The 18801-nt window shown below is 35.1% G+C and overlaps 1 protein-coding gene across 2 annotated transcripts in view; it reads left to right on the top strand.

Moving 5' to 3' along the window:
• LOC108762902 (von Hippel-Lindau disease tumor suppressor) overlaps nucleotides 1-17914 on the top strand; it is a 57952-nt gene extending 40038 nt beyond the window's left edge. Inside the window, exons 2-3 of one of the 2 annotated variants that reach the window (XM_018510151.1) lie at nucleotides 16727-17042; nucleotides 17470-17914. In XM_018510151.1, coding sequence (XP_018365653.1) covers nucleotides 16819-17042; nucleotides 17470-17809 — 564 coding nt within the window. In that variant the 5' untranslated portion in view covers nucleotides 16727-16818 and the 3' untranslated portion in view covers nucleotides 17810-17914. The remainder of the gene's footprint in view (nucleotides 1-16726; nucleotides 17043-17469) is intronic. The other variant, XM_018510152.1, reaches the window with a different exon arrangement.
• Nucleotides 17915-18801: the final 887 nt, after the last annotated feature.

Raw genomic sequence — 18801 nt, forward strand, 5'->3', positions numbered from 1 at the left:
ACCGTGCGTCTGTGAGATAAACCGAGCTCGACGGAGAGCGAAGAGGTCCCTACCCCGTAAATCCGTGAAGGGAGAATCCGATGATATGTCACGCGCTGATCCGCCATAACAGAGACGTCGTCGCGATTTAAAAAATACACCCATTTCAAACGAGACGAATACCTACATTTCGAATGAAGTCACACATTTTTATCTATAACAATAGGCGTTTAATGTACAAATTTTTGCTTACATAAGAATAGCAAACAACGATTAACGGCACCGCAAATTTTATACCTCCGGTAAAGCTCGGTGAAATATTCCCAGAATATTTCTTAAGCAAAGCAGACTAGGTTCATAAAGCGAGAGAAAGAAAACTGGAGTTCTGGATAAAGCTGAATTTCTTTATTACGCGTCTTTGGCGAAATATTACGTGCATGTTTTTAAAGAGAAATTTAATTTCGCAAGAGTCATTTTTGTAAATATAAATACGGCAATCTCAGGGTTACTTTAAGAATTAAGATTGTTAAACGTTAACACTGAAGTGATTCTCGTCGACATTTCGAAAGACTGCGACCATTGTTACAAAGCAGCCCGGCGTAAAGTCCTAATTTAAATAAGATGAGGAAGTGAGCGGACTCTTTTTCCGGCGTACGTTTTTGCTTTTCTATGCCGCGGGGTAAACTCCTTTCGCAAACGCCGCGAGACTCGTCTGAAAGGCAATTATCTAGAAAGACAGCGAGGATTGTGGAACCGACGGGAGGACACGTCATGAAAACACTGGAGACTGTTGGAAATTACGCAGGAATGTAAGTACACGAGTAGCCAACGAGTAGCGCAAATGTGAGAGTTTTCGTTGTTAAACAGTTTCATCAATTCGCTCGTCGCAGCTCGCAGCTATAATGCAAACGGAACGTTCTCATTGGCGTTCAGTTAGATTTACTTGAAACGATATGATGGGATTTTTAAATCAATTTGATTGCATGTCTGTGTATTTGTTTCTTGTTCACTTTCACGCACACTCATAACAGATATTTCACGCGATAGAACCGAGGCGCATTATTCGCATTATTAGGTCTGTTCTTTTTATCTGAACTTCTTGCACAGTCAGCTTTTCTCTTTTTCTCTCCAACACTATTAGATATCAAAGGAATAATGGCAGCCCAACCTTTTGAGTTAAATAACATTTTGTTATTTTTAACTTCCATATGCGTCACAATATAAATCAATTTCTTTGGTTAATCTCAAAGTAAACAGCATCCATATTAATGTTATGCATGTAGTAAATAATAATTAAATTTGAGTCTTTATATTTTCTTGAGTTGAATTGTTTCTATTGTTTTAATTAAATGAACGATGTATTATAGTGGCGATTTATAGAAATGATTAAAAATAACTCGAATAATTTGACATTATGAATTTGAACCGTGAATATGAAAAGGAAAAGACGAAAGATGAACTCTTCAAGAAAGCTCAATTAAAAAGAACAGGCCTATTGTCGATTTTCATCGATACTTTTACTTTCCTTTACTTCCTCCACTTTTATCTTCTTCGGGAATAACGATGACAAGAATGGGTTGGTTTTCGCTCGCAGATATTCGAATACTTCGGAAATTTCCTCCGGTTTCTACTCTCGTGGGAGACCATGTCCGCCGCGCGATTTCTTCCGTTTTTTTTTTTTGCGCGTCAGCTTGGGTTTGACCGTAAAAAGGAAAAGCGGTACGCGTGGGACTATATATATGAAAACGGTAATACCGACTTAACGTGTCGTAATACGGCGCTCCGCCGCGAGCTTTCCACGCGCAAACTTTCCGTGTGCAACCGGAATGCACGAAGTTTTCGAGCTTACGGTATACACGTAAACCGACGGCTGCCGCATTGTTAATTCGTTCCACTTAATATCCTTATCCCGTTACGTCGCTTTCCTTAATCAAGGATGCGCTCCCAAACGCGCCGAGGGAATTTTTACGTGAGAGGGATGCGCGCGTCGAGGGGGTAACCGCTAGCTGAAATATTGTTCCGCAGATTACATGACTTCATATGATTTCATCTGATTACAAATAATTTTTTTCACTACATATGAAATAGGGGAGATCTGGATTAATAGCCTCATTTTTCAGTTTCCAATTTTTACAGACGAAATTAAGAGACTTATCGAAAAAATGAATTTTATACCAGTTACTATTGTACATACATTTGACTACCTAATAATATTTTAATAATAAGAGGAAACACTGATAATATGAGAAAAAAATACATTTTTCTAATGCATTCCATTTGATTCAACTAGCCCCGGGACCGGGGTAATTCGATTAAGGTTATTAAAATAAAGATTAATGTATTTTAAGCTACATCTTTAGCTACATATTAATAAAACTTTTATAAAAATATTTTAGACACAAACATTCGCAGGGCAAAGCAATGCTTCTTTTTGCAAAATTTGTTCATTTCGTGCAAAAATACGTCGAATGAGCCTAGTTTTCGAGATTGGACATGAGGGAAATAAACTTATAACATTTACCACTGAGGAAAATCTCTTTAAAGGAATGTGGAAATGTCCACTAAGGAAGAGGCCTGACTCGAAGCTTTGTGGTCGGCCGCAGTGTTTCGTCCTGGTCCCACACTACTAGACTCATCAGTAAGGCGATGTAGTGTGGGACTTGTCTTAGACACCCGGAATGAATCCAGAATGAGATATTCTACACAGAAAAAAAATTTACTTGTTTCAAGTAAACATATTTTCTTGAACTGTAATTTATTGATTGAAAGAATTAATTACTTGCTACAATAAATTTGTTTTTTGTTCTAGTAAAATATTATTCTGAAGCAAATAATTTATCAATGGAGAAAATATTTTATTCTAATTAAAGCACAATTACTTGTCAGTAGAAAATTATTTTATTAAATCTAATAAATGTCATTACTTGAATCTGATTGTTGTTAATAAGAGAACATTTTTCTTAAATTTATGACATGAGTATTAGAAATCGTACATTGATTACTTTTTATAAAATATAATTTTTATTTCAAAAAGCAATTTCTTGGTTACCAAAAATATTTACTAGTAACGAGAAAATTGTTTCATAAATTAATTTTAAATGCCTGCTAGGGACTATTTGAGAAAATTATTTTCTTGAATCAAATAATTTTTTCTTGAAACAAGTAAAATTTTTTTTCCGTGTATTTAAAGGGAATTCGCGCGGCGCGGTGCTTACGCGAACCGAGTGAGTCCCGTGGACCTCTAGTGGCGAGTCGCCACAAGAATAAAATTTTAAGTAAGTATTATAAGAGTCATCATTAAATGAGTCATACAGTTCTATGCTCTGGTTAGTCTACTATCCCCATCCATTCATTTTTTAAAAACATTAACAATATACGATAACAAAGGCACATAAACAAAAAAAAATCTGTTGGACTATTAAGTAAGAACTACACTTACTATCTAAGTAGAAATCAAATATCTCAGACAATCATATACGATTGTAAAACATAAACTTTAAGAATAAAAATATTTACTTAAGTGTATGGTTTTTTAAAATTGTGGCATAATTTCTATCATAGATGTGTTTGCAACAAGATGTTACTTAGCGGTCGTTGCTGCGTGTTCAGACACGTTTCTCGCGTGTTTTGTTTTTAATATAGCCCCGATTATGCTACTTACCCCTATAGTCAACTGACTCCGGTCTCCTAATTTGATAAAATATACGATTTTATTTAATTAATTTTAATATTATACAATAATTTCTCGTGGTTGCATATGTAATTATCGGATTATACGTAGAGATTTCATATGAATTTTATAATGATTTCGAGGACTTCTGTCCCAAGATTACATTAAGTGGTTATCCCCTCGGCGCGCGTCGTAAGCGCATGTCGGAGAATATCCGTTGTAAAATTTCGTAATAATGTTGTGAACATGATAAAAACTAAACAACGTATCCTTTTTTAACAACATATTTCCTTTTCTCTCATATTGCCCTACACGCAATCTCTTCTGTTATATATTATTATAATTAACACACACATAAATTAATTCGTTTTACATAATGCGTTCTGCGGATCGTGTAATATTTTCTTCGCGAATTCCGACTGAAAATAATGATTACATATATAACATGAAGTAATTAAACATGCAGGGTCGGTCTGGATCAAAATGTAACGTGTAATTGCACGTGATTTGTAATGGGCGGGGGGATGTTCGATAGCCTATTAAATGTAAATGAGTACGCTGGATTTGAAACAGTCGATGTTATTATTTGTCCGGGACGTGGGAAACATTTTTAAACTTTGCCATTATTGATATATAACTAACTATGGAAACAAATCGCGTTTCTCTATCATGAGTTTCCATCGAAATCTAAATAGGGTCTATGACGTCGACATTTCGTGTGTCAATAGCGAGTCGTCCTACATGCTTGTCGAAATAGTACGCGGTGCGACAAGTTAATGAGCAGCCAATCGACTGAATGTAAGATAAACCAGCGTAATTCAATTTGGGAGATGTCTGAGCGGTCTGAGAGAGATTCTCTATATTGCGACTCCTCGACATTTATATCGCGATCAAAGAGACATTGAAACAACAGGAAAAGGACACCGTCATCGCCATCCTCGTCGTCGATGTCGGCGTTGGCGTGGAAGCGTAGAGAGCAGAGGGAAAGTACATTTTCATAATCGAGTCAAGTACTCTGCAGTGCGTCTATGCCAGAAATTTCGCGGAGGGCTCAAGTACGCCTGGTGTCTTTTTCATTGCTATCGTATTGGTGCATTTCCTCCTCGAGAAGCAGAATCTTTTCTTCTGTCTTTCAGTTTTCTGCTCTTTTTTTTAATCTTTACCGGCATTATAGGATTACGGGGACACGAAAGTAATTTATGTTCCTATCGCTTCTTTATTCGCGAGTCATAATCTCGCTCGTAATTAGCAATCGTGATTTCCGTAGAGACTGCATCGATCTTCTTAAGCTGTTTCGAAATTCTAAGGAGAGATGATAGGAGGGCTTATATACCGTAACTTACTTCTGATGAACTAAATTATCACTAAATTATGTTTTCATTTCGACTACTCTTGATTTTTCTCACATATTTTCAGTTGTCAAATGATTACATTAGACATGTTACATGGCAATAGCTTACAGTACCTAAACAATAACAAGCAATTCTATCTTATAGATAGATAATTATGTCCGATATGAAAGAAACAAAACACTTGTCTTTGTGATGGTTTAAATAATTAATTATAATATATTTCACTAATTTCACGATTCATTTTTGCATGCAACATTTTATCGTAATTTTATCGCAATATTATGGGTCCATAGAATAAGGACCACATAATTTAGTCGGGAAGAAGTAGAATAAAGCGGGAAAACTCTGTCGTTGAATAGACAGCGTCTGTTCAACGGGCGAGCTTTGAAGATCGTTTTCGAGCGGATGATAGAAATAACGGCCGATTTGTCCAAATTCCCGGAAGTCCTGCTTCCTCCTTCGGAAGGAGAGGATCGGCGCGAAATAGGATCCTTTTCAGAAAATAGAGATTGTGGAGAAGAACCTGTCGTAAATTGCATCTTTTCTTTGTATCTGTTACGCGGCTTTCTCTCGCTTACGTATAAACCGTCATCTTGTCGAGTCCGCCTCGAGTGATCGATCAAGGGATTTACGACAACGTTAAGATAAACCTGCTCTTTCTGTACGCGTGGCATACCCACGTCATCTGTTTTGTAGCAGGAAGGGAATTAATTGCGCTAAGGATGTTCGCACAGTTCGCAAAGCGCTGCGAGCGGTATTGCAAAACGGGACGCCCGTCCTGTACAAAGCTCCTATCCCAGCCAAGTTTAACTATTTTGGGATAACGAAAGGCTCATTATATATTACAAGACTTCCTTCGTCTTGTTGCGGAGAGTTTGATAAGCATTGACTTAAAGTTCTATGAGTCTCGACAAGGGGTCCCTTAACTCGAGCAATAAACTGGATTTCGCAGTTTCTATTGAATAATCATAAGTGTAATACTTTACGCTTGCCGCATAATCCGGCGTCTCACGCGCCTGAATATGCATGAATCCATTGCGCAACCAGGTTGCTACTTAAAATAATTTCTCGAAACACTTTGCAGGAGCTATTTTCATCGCCTTTCCGATTATACTTCTGAAATGACCGAGTTTCAGCCCGTGATACATTACGCTCATTAACTTCTCATTCTTTCTCAAATTTATGTTGTCAAAGAATTTTTCTGATGATATAACACGATAAAGAACTCATTCTTTTATATATATATCACATAAAGTAGAGAAATGATACGCCCACGATGGATAAGACCATAATTTTTTTACACAATTTTGTTTATGTAGTTTTATATCGTGATCGGTTTTTCTTGAAAAACTATCAGGACTGATGCTTCTTTTACCGATATATAACAGTTAACTCGAAAGCATTAAACTCACGTGCAACATATCGTGTAGCATATTTATAGGAGATCAAATCAGAATTCATCTCATGGCCATCGTAAGACAAGAAAGGAAATGAAAAAGGAAAGATGATAGACGAGGCAGTTTCGAATCGACGTTTAAAGCAACTTTTGAGATCTTTCTTGGATATTTTTGATATTACTTTTATTTAATATGAAAACGTCTTTCATATGAAAATGAAACATTCTAATTTACGTATTCATATATATATATATAGGATAATCCTTCAATAAAGATTTTAATTTTAATTCGGATTAATATTTTTAACTTTAATTAAATATTTAAACGTTAATTAAATATTTTAACTTTAATTAAAACTTTAATTAAAACGCGACTCTTTATGATAATCAAAATTGTTATTTTTCAGGTTTATAATTTTTTACAAGTCCAGACATATTTCTGCGCGTATTAAATTATTCCACTTACGAATATTTTATCTGTAATATGTTAAATGTAATATATATAACTTCGAAGCTAGAAATTTGATAACTCGGTAAAAAGACATTATTTTCTTGCACTTTTAAATAGTTGAACTCCTTTTGCTTAGTACATTGCTCTCGCGGTAACGTTACTTTTTATACGACGCATTTCATTAAGCCCCGTCCCGAGTCTGCCACTACGTTTGCATACCACGTAAGAGTATGCGTAGGTACGTGACTAATTGCGAACAGCATTAAAAGGGCAAAATTTACGTGTTGCGAGACGACGGGCGCGATTACGGAAGCGTAGCGAGGATGACGACGACAAGGACAACGACGTTGCGGGAGAATCTCACGTTGCATGCGTAAAGCTGGGGATCACGCTATCTTCCCTCTCTCCCCCTAACCGACGACTTCTCGTTCGTACCTGCTCGTAATCCTCCCCTGCCTTCCCTTATTTGCCCTCGGGGCTTCGAGCGCAAACAGCGCAAGGATTACATGCTGTTTGCCGTGAATTGAAGCCACCGTAAATTCCGCGGTTTGCCGACTTCGCGAAGCGAACGCACTCGCGATGCAGCGCGCGACGCCGAGCTGCACATCGACCTGTCAAAGCATCGTGCGGAATTGTAAAAGCTATATGAAATAGGAAAATATGGAAATACCTTGGAGAATTAATAGAATTAATGGAACTTCATACGGAAACGTGTGTTGCTATTGAATTTCATGGAATTTATTGAATACTGTGGAATGTTTTTTTCTTTCAGAAAAATACCAATTTTCGAAAACTATATGTCTTTCTGGTTTTTTTGTCCATGTAACCTATATTTGAACGTTAAAAAGAGCCAACGGTATTTCTGTACATCCTCTATGACAAGTGAAATTTTATTAATGGAATTCCGGACGCTTTTCTCGTGGCACGGTCCGACGCAGATATTTGTTTTGTCGTGTATAGATGGTTGATGTTACGCAATATGTGCGCCATTAGCCGACCATTTCTTTCTTTTATTCTCGCGAATGGAATGATTTTACTGTGTGAATACAGGTCGCGTTTCCGGGTAATTCCGGATAATGATCAAAGCCCTGGTGTCTGCTAATAACTGCATTAGTACGTTATACGTATGATAATTAAACGTGGATGATGTGCGCGACTAGTTCATTGATATTAAATCACTGTTTATATTCGAATAATGCGACAATAAATTTTGTCCGTTGCTTTTCTTTAAATATATAATCACGGATTATAAGATAATTATGAGATTTTGCAGAAAATAAAAAATTATTTAATCACTTATTTTTTTCTATGTTTATTAAGAAATAGATAGTTTTATTGGCAAAATACTGTGCAATTACATATAATAATTATTTAGTAATTTTAGAACTATAGATACCATATTTAAAAAAATATATTTTTTAGTATTTTAACCCTTACCGTACTAATATGGGTAACTAGTGACCGAGCGATTCCTGTTCGTACAAGTTTCTTTGAGTCTTTCGGTAATTATAAATTATACTACATTTTATTTATTTTCCAAAATAAAGAGTCAATATTTATTCTAGAAAGTTGAAAGTATGTTGGTGAATTTTTAGAGATTTTTTAAATTATTTTGAAGAGATGAAAAAAATTAAGAGATTTGAAGTGACCCTTGATGGTATGGATGAGGCACCAAATTGTAGATGGTACGGTAAGGGTTAATAATTATAAGTTCAACGTTAATGTGTAATTGTTAAAAGTTTTTCATCAAGCTAACATACTGTTTAATAGATAAATTTGTAATTGAGTTTCTATTAAAAATGCGTAGTTTTAGCTTGATTGTAAAACGAAAAAAGCGAAGAGCGGCCGCTTTGAATGGAAAAAAAATGGTGGTCGAGTGGCTGCGCTGACAAGAAAAAGGCGCGTCGTTCGTTTTCATTCTGCTCGAATAACAATGGCTTGTTCTCACATGGGATTCTCATTAGAAAACTCGTGAGCAGATTCGATCTCCATTAATGGAGGCGACCACCTGCCTTTTCCATTGCGAAAAGTTGTTTTCGTCCCGTCCTTCCCCAAATCCACGTCGGCATCGAGAGTGCATTCCCATCGTGGCTCCATAAAAATATCATTTGATTTTCTAAATATTTTAGTTTCCTGACCGAAAAGCCGGTTTATTTATTGATATGTTCTTTTTTTTTTTATAAAATAATTCTTTTCGTTCACGAATTTCTATGTTTTCATCATCAATGCAAGAACGTAAAACTATTTTTATTTAGAGAGAGAATAAGAGAAGATGTAAAAAACACAGTCTAAGGCCCGATTGCACCAACGTGTTACTCTCTTTATCTCTCCCTCTCCCTCGGCTTTAAAGAGAGAAAATAAAAGTTTTAAGCGTTTAAAAAATCAAAGTAACATTGGTGTAATCGGACCTAAGAAAATCGAATTAAAAAGAGTCTTCACTCTCTCGCTTTCATTTTTATTCCGAAATGATTGCTGGATTTGAATATCCAGTGGTCATAATGTGCATGCTCAATTACCCCCATTGTCCTCGCGATCGATACCGACACAATCGATATACAATAGGCGTTCTCGTTTGTTTGCCAACCTTTGTGGACACCCACAAAGCGGGACGCGAGTACGTGCTTGAAATTACCAGTGTAATCGACAGCATAGATCATCGGTACGTCTCCGGTAGTAAACGAATGGTAACAGAATGCAATGGCATTTTGAACAGCGTAAATCTCATCTGATCAACATTATCGCCACTTCCACGGTAGAAATCTATCGCAAAAAAGTATACATTTTATCTTTTTATACAGTTACTCCGTTTTCCAAACATCATTATGATTAGATTCACCTTGGCTAAATTAAATCTTGAAATTAAACTAACATTTTAGTTAAATCGGAATATTTGAAATTTTATTTTTGAACCAAGATTTTCGTTCGGCATAAACAAACCGCGGCTTTCCATCATTTTCACCAAAAACATTAAATTCTAAAATGATGTTTGCCAGCGAGAAGATAATATATGATCGATTAGCTTTTATTAATAAACGCCAAGTTTTAAATTAATAATTTATTAGTGATAAATTATATTTCTTGATTAATTATACTGCTTGATAAAAAGTCACTTTTTCTCTCTGATGTGCCACATAGTACATACCTTGAAGATTTTTCACGGTTAACACGATGAATTAGCGCAAAATTCACGTAGACTATACACCTAAATCAGGATTTTTAGTAAATTGGAGTGTAATAATAAATTGAAGTGATTTTTGGTCACCTCAATTTACTCCAAATTCTGATGTGCTATGTAAATTTTGCCAATGGCAATGTGCGCGAAAAAAATCTTTGAAATATGTATTATGATAGGAGAGACTTTATATGTTGAACAGTGTCTATGTACATAAAAATCTTATGAAAGAAAAATACTCCTACTTGAACAAAAGTACTCTCTAAATCTCTTAGAGTGAAATCTCACTTCAAAAGATTGAAAATTGAGCCAGTCTTTGAAAAAGGGGTGAAAATATTTTTACCTTGAAAAAAGAGAGGAAATTTTCATTCTTTTGAAGTGAGATTTTATTCGTTTGGAGTAAGATTCACTCCAAAGGAATGAAATCTGATTCCTTTTTTTAGAGTAAGATTTCGTTCCTTGGAGGGAATCTCATTCCAAAAGAGTGAAAATTTGCCACTCTTTTTTATTTTCACCCAAAAGGGTGAAAATATTCTCATATTCTTTTTCAAAGACTGGTTCAATGTTCACTCTAAGAGAGTTATGCGGGATCTACAATAGAAGTCGTAGCAGTCGTAGGGTCTTAAGCCGTAGAAAATTGACCAATCATAGTTGATTATTCTTCTCATATTCTACTGCGATTGGTTAATTTTCTACGACTTAAGACTCTACGACTGCTTCGACTTCTATTGTAGACCCCGCTTTAGAGAGTAAATTTTAAAGAGAGCTCGAGATGAGAGTCGTAAGGTTTATTTTCGTTGTGTACCCGGCGTGCTGTGTATCAAGCTGTTCAACGGTGCGCGGTCCCTTTGTAATTTCAGGACTGACGGCACGCGGCGCTATAATAAAGTATTCGTTCTCGGTTCGCGTCTCGCGCGGTTTCTGTTTCTCCCTGCACGTCTCTAGCTCGGCCTAAGTAAATACTTGACGAGGCTGTAAACCTCAATATTGCGCCGCCTTCTCGCTGCAGACGACTGTGCATACATCTGTCGAGCGAACCAAGCGAACGAGGAAATTACTGATGCCAGTTGGACTGAATCGTGCTCGGAATCGTACGAGTACGTTCTTATTCCTTACGATAGAATTACCTCGTTGACTTTATTAACTCTAAATCTCATGTAACGTATAAGTTACATCTCGGTTTTGTCGCTGAAACATCCAATTTTCATTTGCGAATAACAAATGCGTCCGTATAGTTTTTAAAATTATGCGTGACATACATTTAGAAAGATTTATTTTACCAATATTTTATCACGATTGCCTTTACATGACTATTTTACAAAGGAAACGAGATATATCTTATCGTTCTCCATGACAGCCGAATTGCCGAACGTTCTTGAGGTTTATTGGATATCGCTACATCTTCCGTGTTAGTTTATCAAATATATATATCGTTTCCGTTTGATAGGATAAATCTATCAGGTTCGCTTTCGTGCAAATAGATATATCAATAGTCTCTCTCTCTCTCTCTCTCTCTCTCGCTCTCTTTCGCCTGACCGGAAATTCGTGAGTTTAATCGATGTCCAATTTCGTTGGATTTTCGCAATTTATGTATGAGTAAGTTCTAATTCACCTTGTAATGAACAAAAAAAAGATAATCATTTAAATTACTCGATTAATGGATTTTACGAAAAATATTATTGTAATTTCTTGATGAATATCGAGTTTTTTATTATGAGTATACGATAATTGGGGAAAATTCGTGATGTCTAACTGCAACGAGAATAATATAACGTAAACATTGCAAATAATTATCGCATCTGTCTGAGAGCGGTCTAATTATCGACTCACTTCGACTACACGGGTTCAACGCGTTTATTTAGCGCGCTGTAACGTGCAGTGATCGTCTCTCTGCCGTAGTAAACGAGATTTCGTTAGGCAAGAGAGAACTCTCTCGTCGGAACATTGCCGTAGCTCTTTGTGCTTATGGCGATTTTGCGGAATTAGTTACGAATTGCCAGACGAATTACAATGACGTTTTCCGCCTGTCTCTGGCAATCTCTGGTTACGGCATGGGTAGACGAAATAAGCAGTTTGATTTCTCGCTTGCGTACTTTCTAATTATCTGTGCGGCCAGGAGTGCAGCATTCAGATAAAATGTCAACCCTACATTAATAATGTATATCCCTTTTCTCTCTCGATTCTTCATATCGAAGTGACTGAAATGTGATTTACTCTACTTTTAAACGGAATTAGGCGAATAAAATTATATCTAATGAAAGATTTAAAGATGAATCAGTATAGTTTCACATTTCTCTCTCTTTTTGTCTTCCGGGGAGAAGCGTTTAAGTAATAGAACGTATTTGATCGTATCGCTGATATATATTTCAATTGCATTGTTAAAATGTTAAAATAGAAAGTAAATGGAAAAGTGTATACGTAATTTGATCATTATTCGTAAAATATCCTTTCATGAGAATGTTGGTCACATTATTCTTTCAGCTTGTTAATCGTTATCGACAAATATCATCGTACAATTGAATGAAATTCATATCAAAGGGAATGCGGTATCGCGTACCAGGTTTAATACGAAATATTCGCATAAAATGCTTTTATCTCGATTTCCGCGAGAGTATAAATTATCGCGTAAATCACCACACAATGATTTTAAATGTGAATTAGAGCGACGCGAGTGGCGCAAGTCTTTAGTCAGTTTAATCCCTATCAGCTTTCTAAGAGACTCTATCCATCAGTATGATTAGGGAACAGCCAAATAGCAAAAAACCGGAGGCGATCGACAGTAATGCACTCACCTTCTTATCTTGAGATATGAAAAAGGGAGATGGATGGATTACCACTTAAATCTCTTACCGCTTTAATGCATTGTTAATTGCAAGCTCGAAATATTATTTATTACGCATCGCAGTCATCCTGTAGATCGAATATCATGCGAAAGACTTTTCAGAAAAATTATTTTTTACAGTAAAAGCCAATTTTTTGACCGGTCCCGCAAGTTGATCAATTCATCATGCAAGCACAAAGCGCTTGTCGTTTATTATATTTTTAAGGTAATCGGAACCTGTCAAAGCGGCGAATCTGTCCAATTTTTTTTCAGCGAAATATTTTCAAAGGGTACGCAAAAAATGAGAGTAAAAAGAGCACGTGTGTCACTTGGAACGAGTAAAACCGCGGGGTTCGTCACCAAAAATGCGAATTAATGTAACGCCTCGCTCAGTTTTTCCCCCCTTTTTTTACGCTTTTACAGTATGTTTGGCATCACCATGTTCAGATTCCTGCATGAACGCTATTTTCGCTTTTGAGAGTCCCCAGAAAATTTCACAACGCTGCGCACGAAGGGCTCCAGCTCGCAGAAATATTTCTCCCGGCGGAGTAATTTAGTTGTTACAGAATTTTTGCGGCAGATTCGCGTGCCGGCGATAAAATATAAATTCAACCGGGCAAACGTGTTTCTATGAAGAATTCCAGTCGTCCTATTTCTGTACTTCTATACTTCAACGACATCTCAATATTAATCGCGAGATATAAAAGGAATTATCATGTTAATTGACTTAACTTAGAGGAAAGTTGCCGATACTGACATAGGTCTCCTAAAGTGACACCCCCTTATTTCTTAGAAACTAACTATTGCACTTTATTAATACTAATAAAATCATGATCTGTTTAGCTAATTAAAGAAGTACAAACTCATAATTCATATATTTGTGACTTATTTCTATATCAAATTAGCTAAAAACCTATTCTATGGATCCGAGAAGAAAATTCTTAAAAGTTGCAAAAGTGTTCTTTTGCAAATTGCGTAATTAAAATAATAGTGACTGTATTATTGATAATATTATGTCATTTTAAATGTTTATAGTTTCATAAATTAGTTTTCTTTACAGAATAGGATATATCTTTATTTATATGTAGAATAGGAATGTTGGTATTATTGCCTACTATGTCAGTTTTCGAGCCCATTTTATCAGACGCTCATTTTTGCATAACTTACGAAAAACTTAATTATTGCAAAATTGACGAGTCCATTTTATCAGACGCTCATTTTTGCATAATTTACGAAAAACTTAATTATTGCAAAATTGCAAACAGTATTATAAAAGTTGCTTATACTATCTGATAGAAGACACTTTTTACTTTGTATTTATGTTTTTGAAATTGTATTTTTACCTTTTGTTTAAGAAATATTGTCTAAAAACAAAGTGCTATGTCGGTATTGGTGACTTTCCTCTACATAATGTAGCCTATATCGATGTAACTCGTATTATTATATTATAATCGTCAGTATTAAATTAATTATCAGTATTAAATTAACGCTTCTGTATACTAAATAATGTTTTTACTGCTTGTATTTCTGTGATACCATCTGAATCTTGTATCCTTAGTCTGACAAATATATTCTGGTCCTGATGCGGTAATTTAGATTTTGAAATCGGATTCAAATATCGATTTCTTGAATATCTTAATAACAAGAAACGTAATGTCTGCATTTATTCAATAATAATCAATTTATCTTGGTGCAAGATATCAGGTTGGAAAAGCTTGATATTTTAATTGAACAAAAATTGATTATTTAATTTGATAAGTGTATTTATTAATCGTAATTGCTGATTTATATTTTACTCGTGCATATTCAAATAAAATTGATCCGATGAAATAAGATGGGCGAGACACGATTACCTTTATGATATACAGGCATAATTTTCGAATTCAGGTACGGATGAAACTTCCGCCGAAACTTCGTATCCCGCGAGAAAGAGTCGTCACGATAAATCTCGCAAGATATACGGAATAACTTCTTATTGCCGGAACTCTGCGGACGTAAATCTCGCTCTCCATGTCGTCGCTAATTCTGACTATGGCGCGTCACATTTCGAATCGCGAATCAATTTCCGAAAATCGACAAAACTCGGAGAACTTTTCCTTCTTATTGGTGCTTTTGTTGAACTTTGGTCGAAGCAGCTACCATTTTATTCATTGATAGCGTCGCGATTAAATCGCACGGATTATACAGGATAAAAAATGTCGATAAATCGGATCTCATGAATATAATCTAATAAAACGGAAATCACAAATAGATCTGATTTAATTGTGTAATTATTCATTATAAATTTTTTTATGACCTAAACGACACTTAATCATTATAAAATCGTTTGATAATTTTAAGGTTTTCTCAACCGGGCTAATTCCAGAAGTTGAAACACGACGAGAATGCACAATCGCGCACAAAAGTTCGTACATAATACCTATATATCAGAGAAATTCTGCTCGTATGTATCTACTCTCTTGCCTGCTTGCCTCTGCAAAAAGCTGTAATGGAGTTTCGACGTTTGTCGGCATTGTTTCGCTATTTTGTAAGCCATCGAGAGCGTGGATCGTCTCTAACGGATTGCTTGATTTTACGGAACGCCGAAGGGTGAAAATGCAAGTTACAGCAGATGGGAACGTCTGTGTTCGTCTATTTACGATCCTGGAAAACGTGCCATTTTCTCTCTCTCTCTCTCTCCTTGTAATCGTCTCTAGAAGCTCTTTGAGACTCTTTGGAACTCCACTGAAATCGCAAATGCTTCACTCGATTCTCCGCCTTTGCGCTCGTTGTCGCAGCTAATCATTCGCGCAACTAATTAGTTCTTACGCGTTCTCTAAGCGGATTTAATGTCGCGTGCGTTATAAGCGGATCTTCGATGTCATTATATATTACGAATTTATTATATATATAAAAGACATACAAAAATCGTATATAATGATTCATAAAATATTAACAGAATTTATCTAGCCTCAATAATTTAAAAGATTTTTTCTTTCTTAAAAAAAACTTTTCTTTTAAATTTTCGAAGCTAGATAAATTCAGTTAATATTTCATGAGTCATTATATACAATTTTTTATGCAACGCACGCAACATTAAGTTGTCATATATACAATTAATAATTGTTATTGACTTCTTTATATTTTTATACAATTTTATCTAATATGATATACACGTATATTAAGTGTTGAACTTAATTCCTGCCGTTTTTCGTCTCCAAAATTGATTTGTTTCGAAGAGAAGATGAATGAATACCAAATAATAATTTCCTCCATTTTCTACTTTATTACTAATTAATAATACTTTATTGATAATACTTTGATTAAGATATTTCCTGTTTGGATTTAAAATTAGATGTTTCAATACTACGCGAGTCATAGTGGAATATCTTTTCATTCGAATTGGATTTGATTTGCGACGCAATCGATTTTCCTTACCGTTTTCTCTCGTTTCTCAAATTCTAGCGATGCAGTCGTGCTTGATAAATCGATTTTCATAGATGTATATGGGCTTGTTTAGCCATGACAAACTAGATTTTCGTGTATTTCATATCACCTTTTCCCTGAGGGATTCGATTTAGTTTGTCAAAAATGTTGAAAGGCAAATGAAAGCTTTAAGGAGATTATTGGTCATCGATACATTTTTTTTTTAGTCCGAGAAACGAAATACAGCGATTAAAAAAAATTCTGTTTGCCAAATTGAAAGCGCAGATTTATATAAAGATATTAATCTGTAACATATTCGATGACACACACATAGTTTGTTTGTAAAAAGAGGAAAAATATATAAATAAGAAAATTAAAATATTTCCCAATAAGAATTTAGATAAAACGGTTTTTACATTTATCGAGCTCATATACAATGCCGCCGTTTAATTAACTTTCTTTCGTAATCTTTAATTCCAGTTCTTGTGGCGAAAGAAGAAAGCGAGATTAGTAAAGACTCGAAATTCCATTACAAATATAAGAAGAGGAAGCGGACGGATAAAAATCGCAAAATGGATGAAAATCAACAGCGGGGACCGGTATTTCGGTCACTCAACAGTCAACACGAATCCTTCGTCAGATTTATTAATACAACACCTCATACTATTACTTTATACTGGATGGATTATCAAGGGCAGGCAATTGATTATGGCGATCTGTCATCTGGGGACTACAGGGAAATAAACACGTTTTATACGCATCCGTGGATTTTCGTCAATAAAGAAACGGGCGACAGGTATGTGTAATGACAATGATCATTTGTTCGCCGATATTATATCAATAATAATCCGTGTGCAATGAACTATTTCTGAATTATGGGTAATCATAGTTTGCACTATTATAGTTTATGATCATAATTTGCAATCATGATCATAAAAAGATAATCCATAAAGATAGATCATAAAAAGATTCAGTCTATTACTTTGAAAACAACTTTTATTGCCACAATTTGTTTCTTAAAATGCTACAAAAGGAAAGGATATAATATATTATCCATATTTCTAGATTTTAGCTGCATTATTTTATATCTGCCTAATTGCTCAAATTGTTTTATCTCTATAAAGTTTAGGTTTTTATGGATTATAATCCATTAATCCATTTGTATTTCTAATAGAGATTATCAAGAGATTAGTAAAATATTTTATATGACATTCGTCCGTTAGTCCACAGAGTACGAAATATTTTCGAAATATTGGCATCAAAATAGACGGATTAATAATGACTAGGGCAAAACGAAACAGGTATTTGGTGGGCCAGCGTGATGTTTTCTTTCCGGCGCCGTGGTTTCTCCAGTACCGTGGTGTTACGCAAGACAAACTGCCGCAAAGAATCGAGAGGACCAACGTGTACATCGTGCTACCGATGTTTACTCTACAGCAATTATCACTGAGAGTCATCAAAAACTGTCTTACGTACGATTCGCAGGCTTTTCATCTTGATATTCCACGGAGTCTCCAGTTAGAACTTGTTACAATGCTACCGAAGAAACCTCAACCTTCGTGATGTGTTCTCTCGTAATGTACTATTGTTTTTACGAACGATTGTGGTAATACCGCGATTAAGATAATAATTCCAAAACTTGGACATTTGTTTGTAATTTTTGCAAAGATGAAGGAAATGTTTTACGAGTATTTAAATATTTCTTTTTTGTATGGAAAAAAATTAAATGAATCTTCGTTTTTTTTATAAATACATGTACAACTGTATACCGTATATTATTTAATGCCATTGCGTTACAAGCGCAATTCTCAAAAATACTTATTATAAATTGATATTTCTTGGGTGCAAAAATGTATATATATATATATATATATATTTAATATAACGCATCGAATATTGTAGAGCTTTTAGGATTAATTGACAAGTGGGGATGCATTGGTATCCAGTATTATCCGGTACTTCTTTACTATCCGATTGGATAACCGGATATCATTAATATTTAGCAATATATATCCGGCTGAAATTTTATATTGAAAGTTTGCGTTATTGATGCAGAATTCTATTCTTTTCTGTTGAACTTCTTGCGCAATTTATGGTTTCGCACAGTTTATGCTGATAATCGAAATAGATAAAGAAAAGTGAGATGTTTGCGAAAATTTGAATGCCTGGTTCTTCTCGTAAAGTGTTCAACTTGAAATTTTATATAAAATCAATTTTTTCAACTTAGAAAAATTTTGTTAGAGAATCGAGATCTAAAAAAAACACGTTTGTTCGCAAAGTTGTCATTTTCATTTACCATGCGTATTCATCTCGCAAGCATTGTATATCCACAAAATCGTATTATTTATAAGAGCGCTCAGTTGTATGCCATAAGATATACACCATTGTGTTTAATACGAATAAATTTCACAATGAATCCCATTGGTATCCTAACTCTGTACAACGATTTCAACGCCACTCAGGAAGTTTCAGGAAAATCGTCGATAATAATCCGAACTCGTTTCCGCAATTTGTTAGCAGAGTTCCGAAGGTATTAACCGGCTCCTCTTCTGCGT

The sequence above is a fragment of the Trachymyrmex cornetzi genome, unplaced genomic scaffold (genome assembly GCF_001594075.2).
Source record: "Trachymyrmex cornetzi isolate Tcor2-1 unplaced genomic scaffold, Tcor1.1 scaffold325, whole genome shotgun sequence".
Taxonomy (NCBI): Eukaryota; Metazoa; Arthropoda; class Insecta; order Hymenoptera; family Formicidae; genus Trachymyrmex; species Trachymyrmex cornetzi.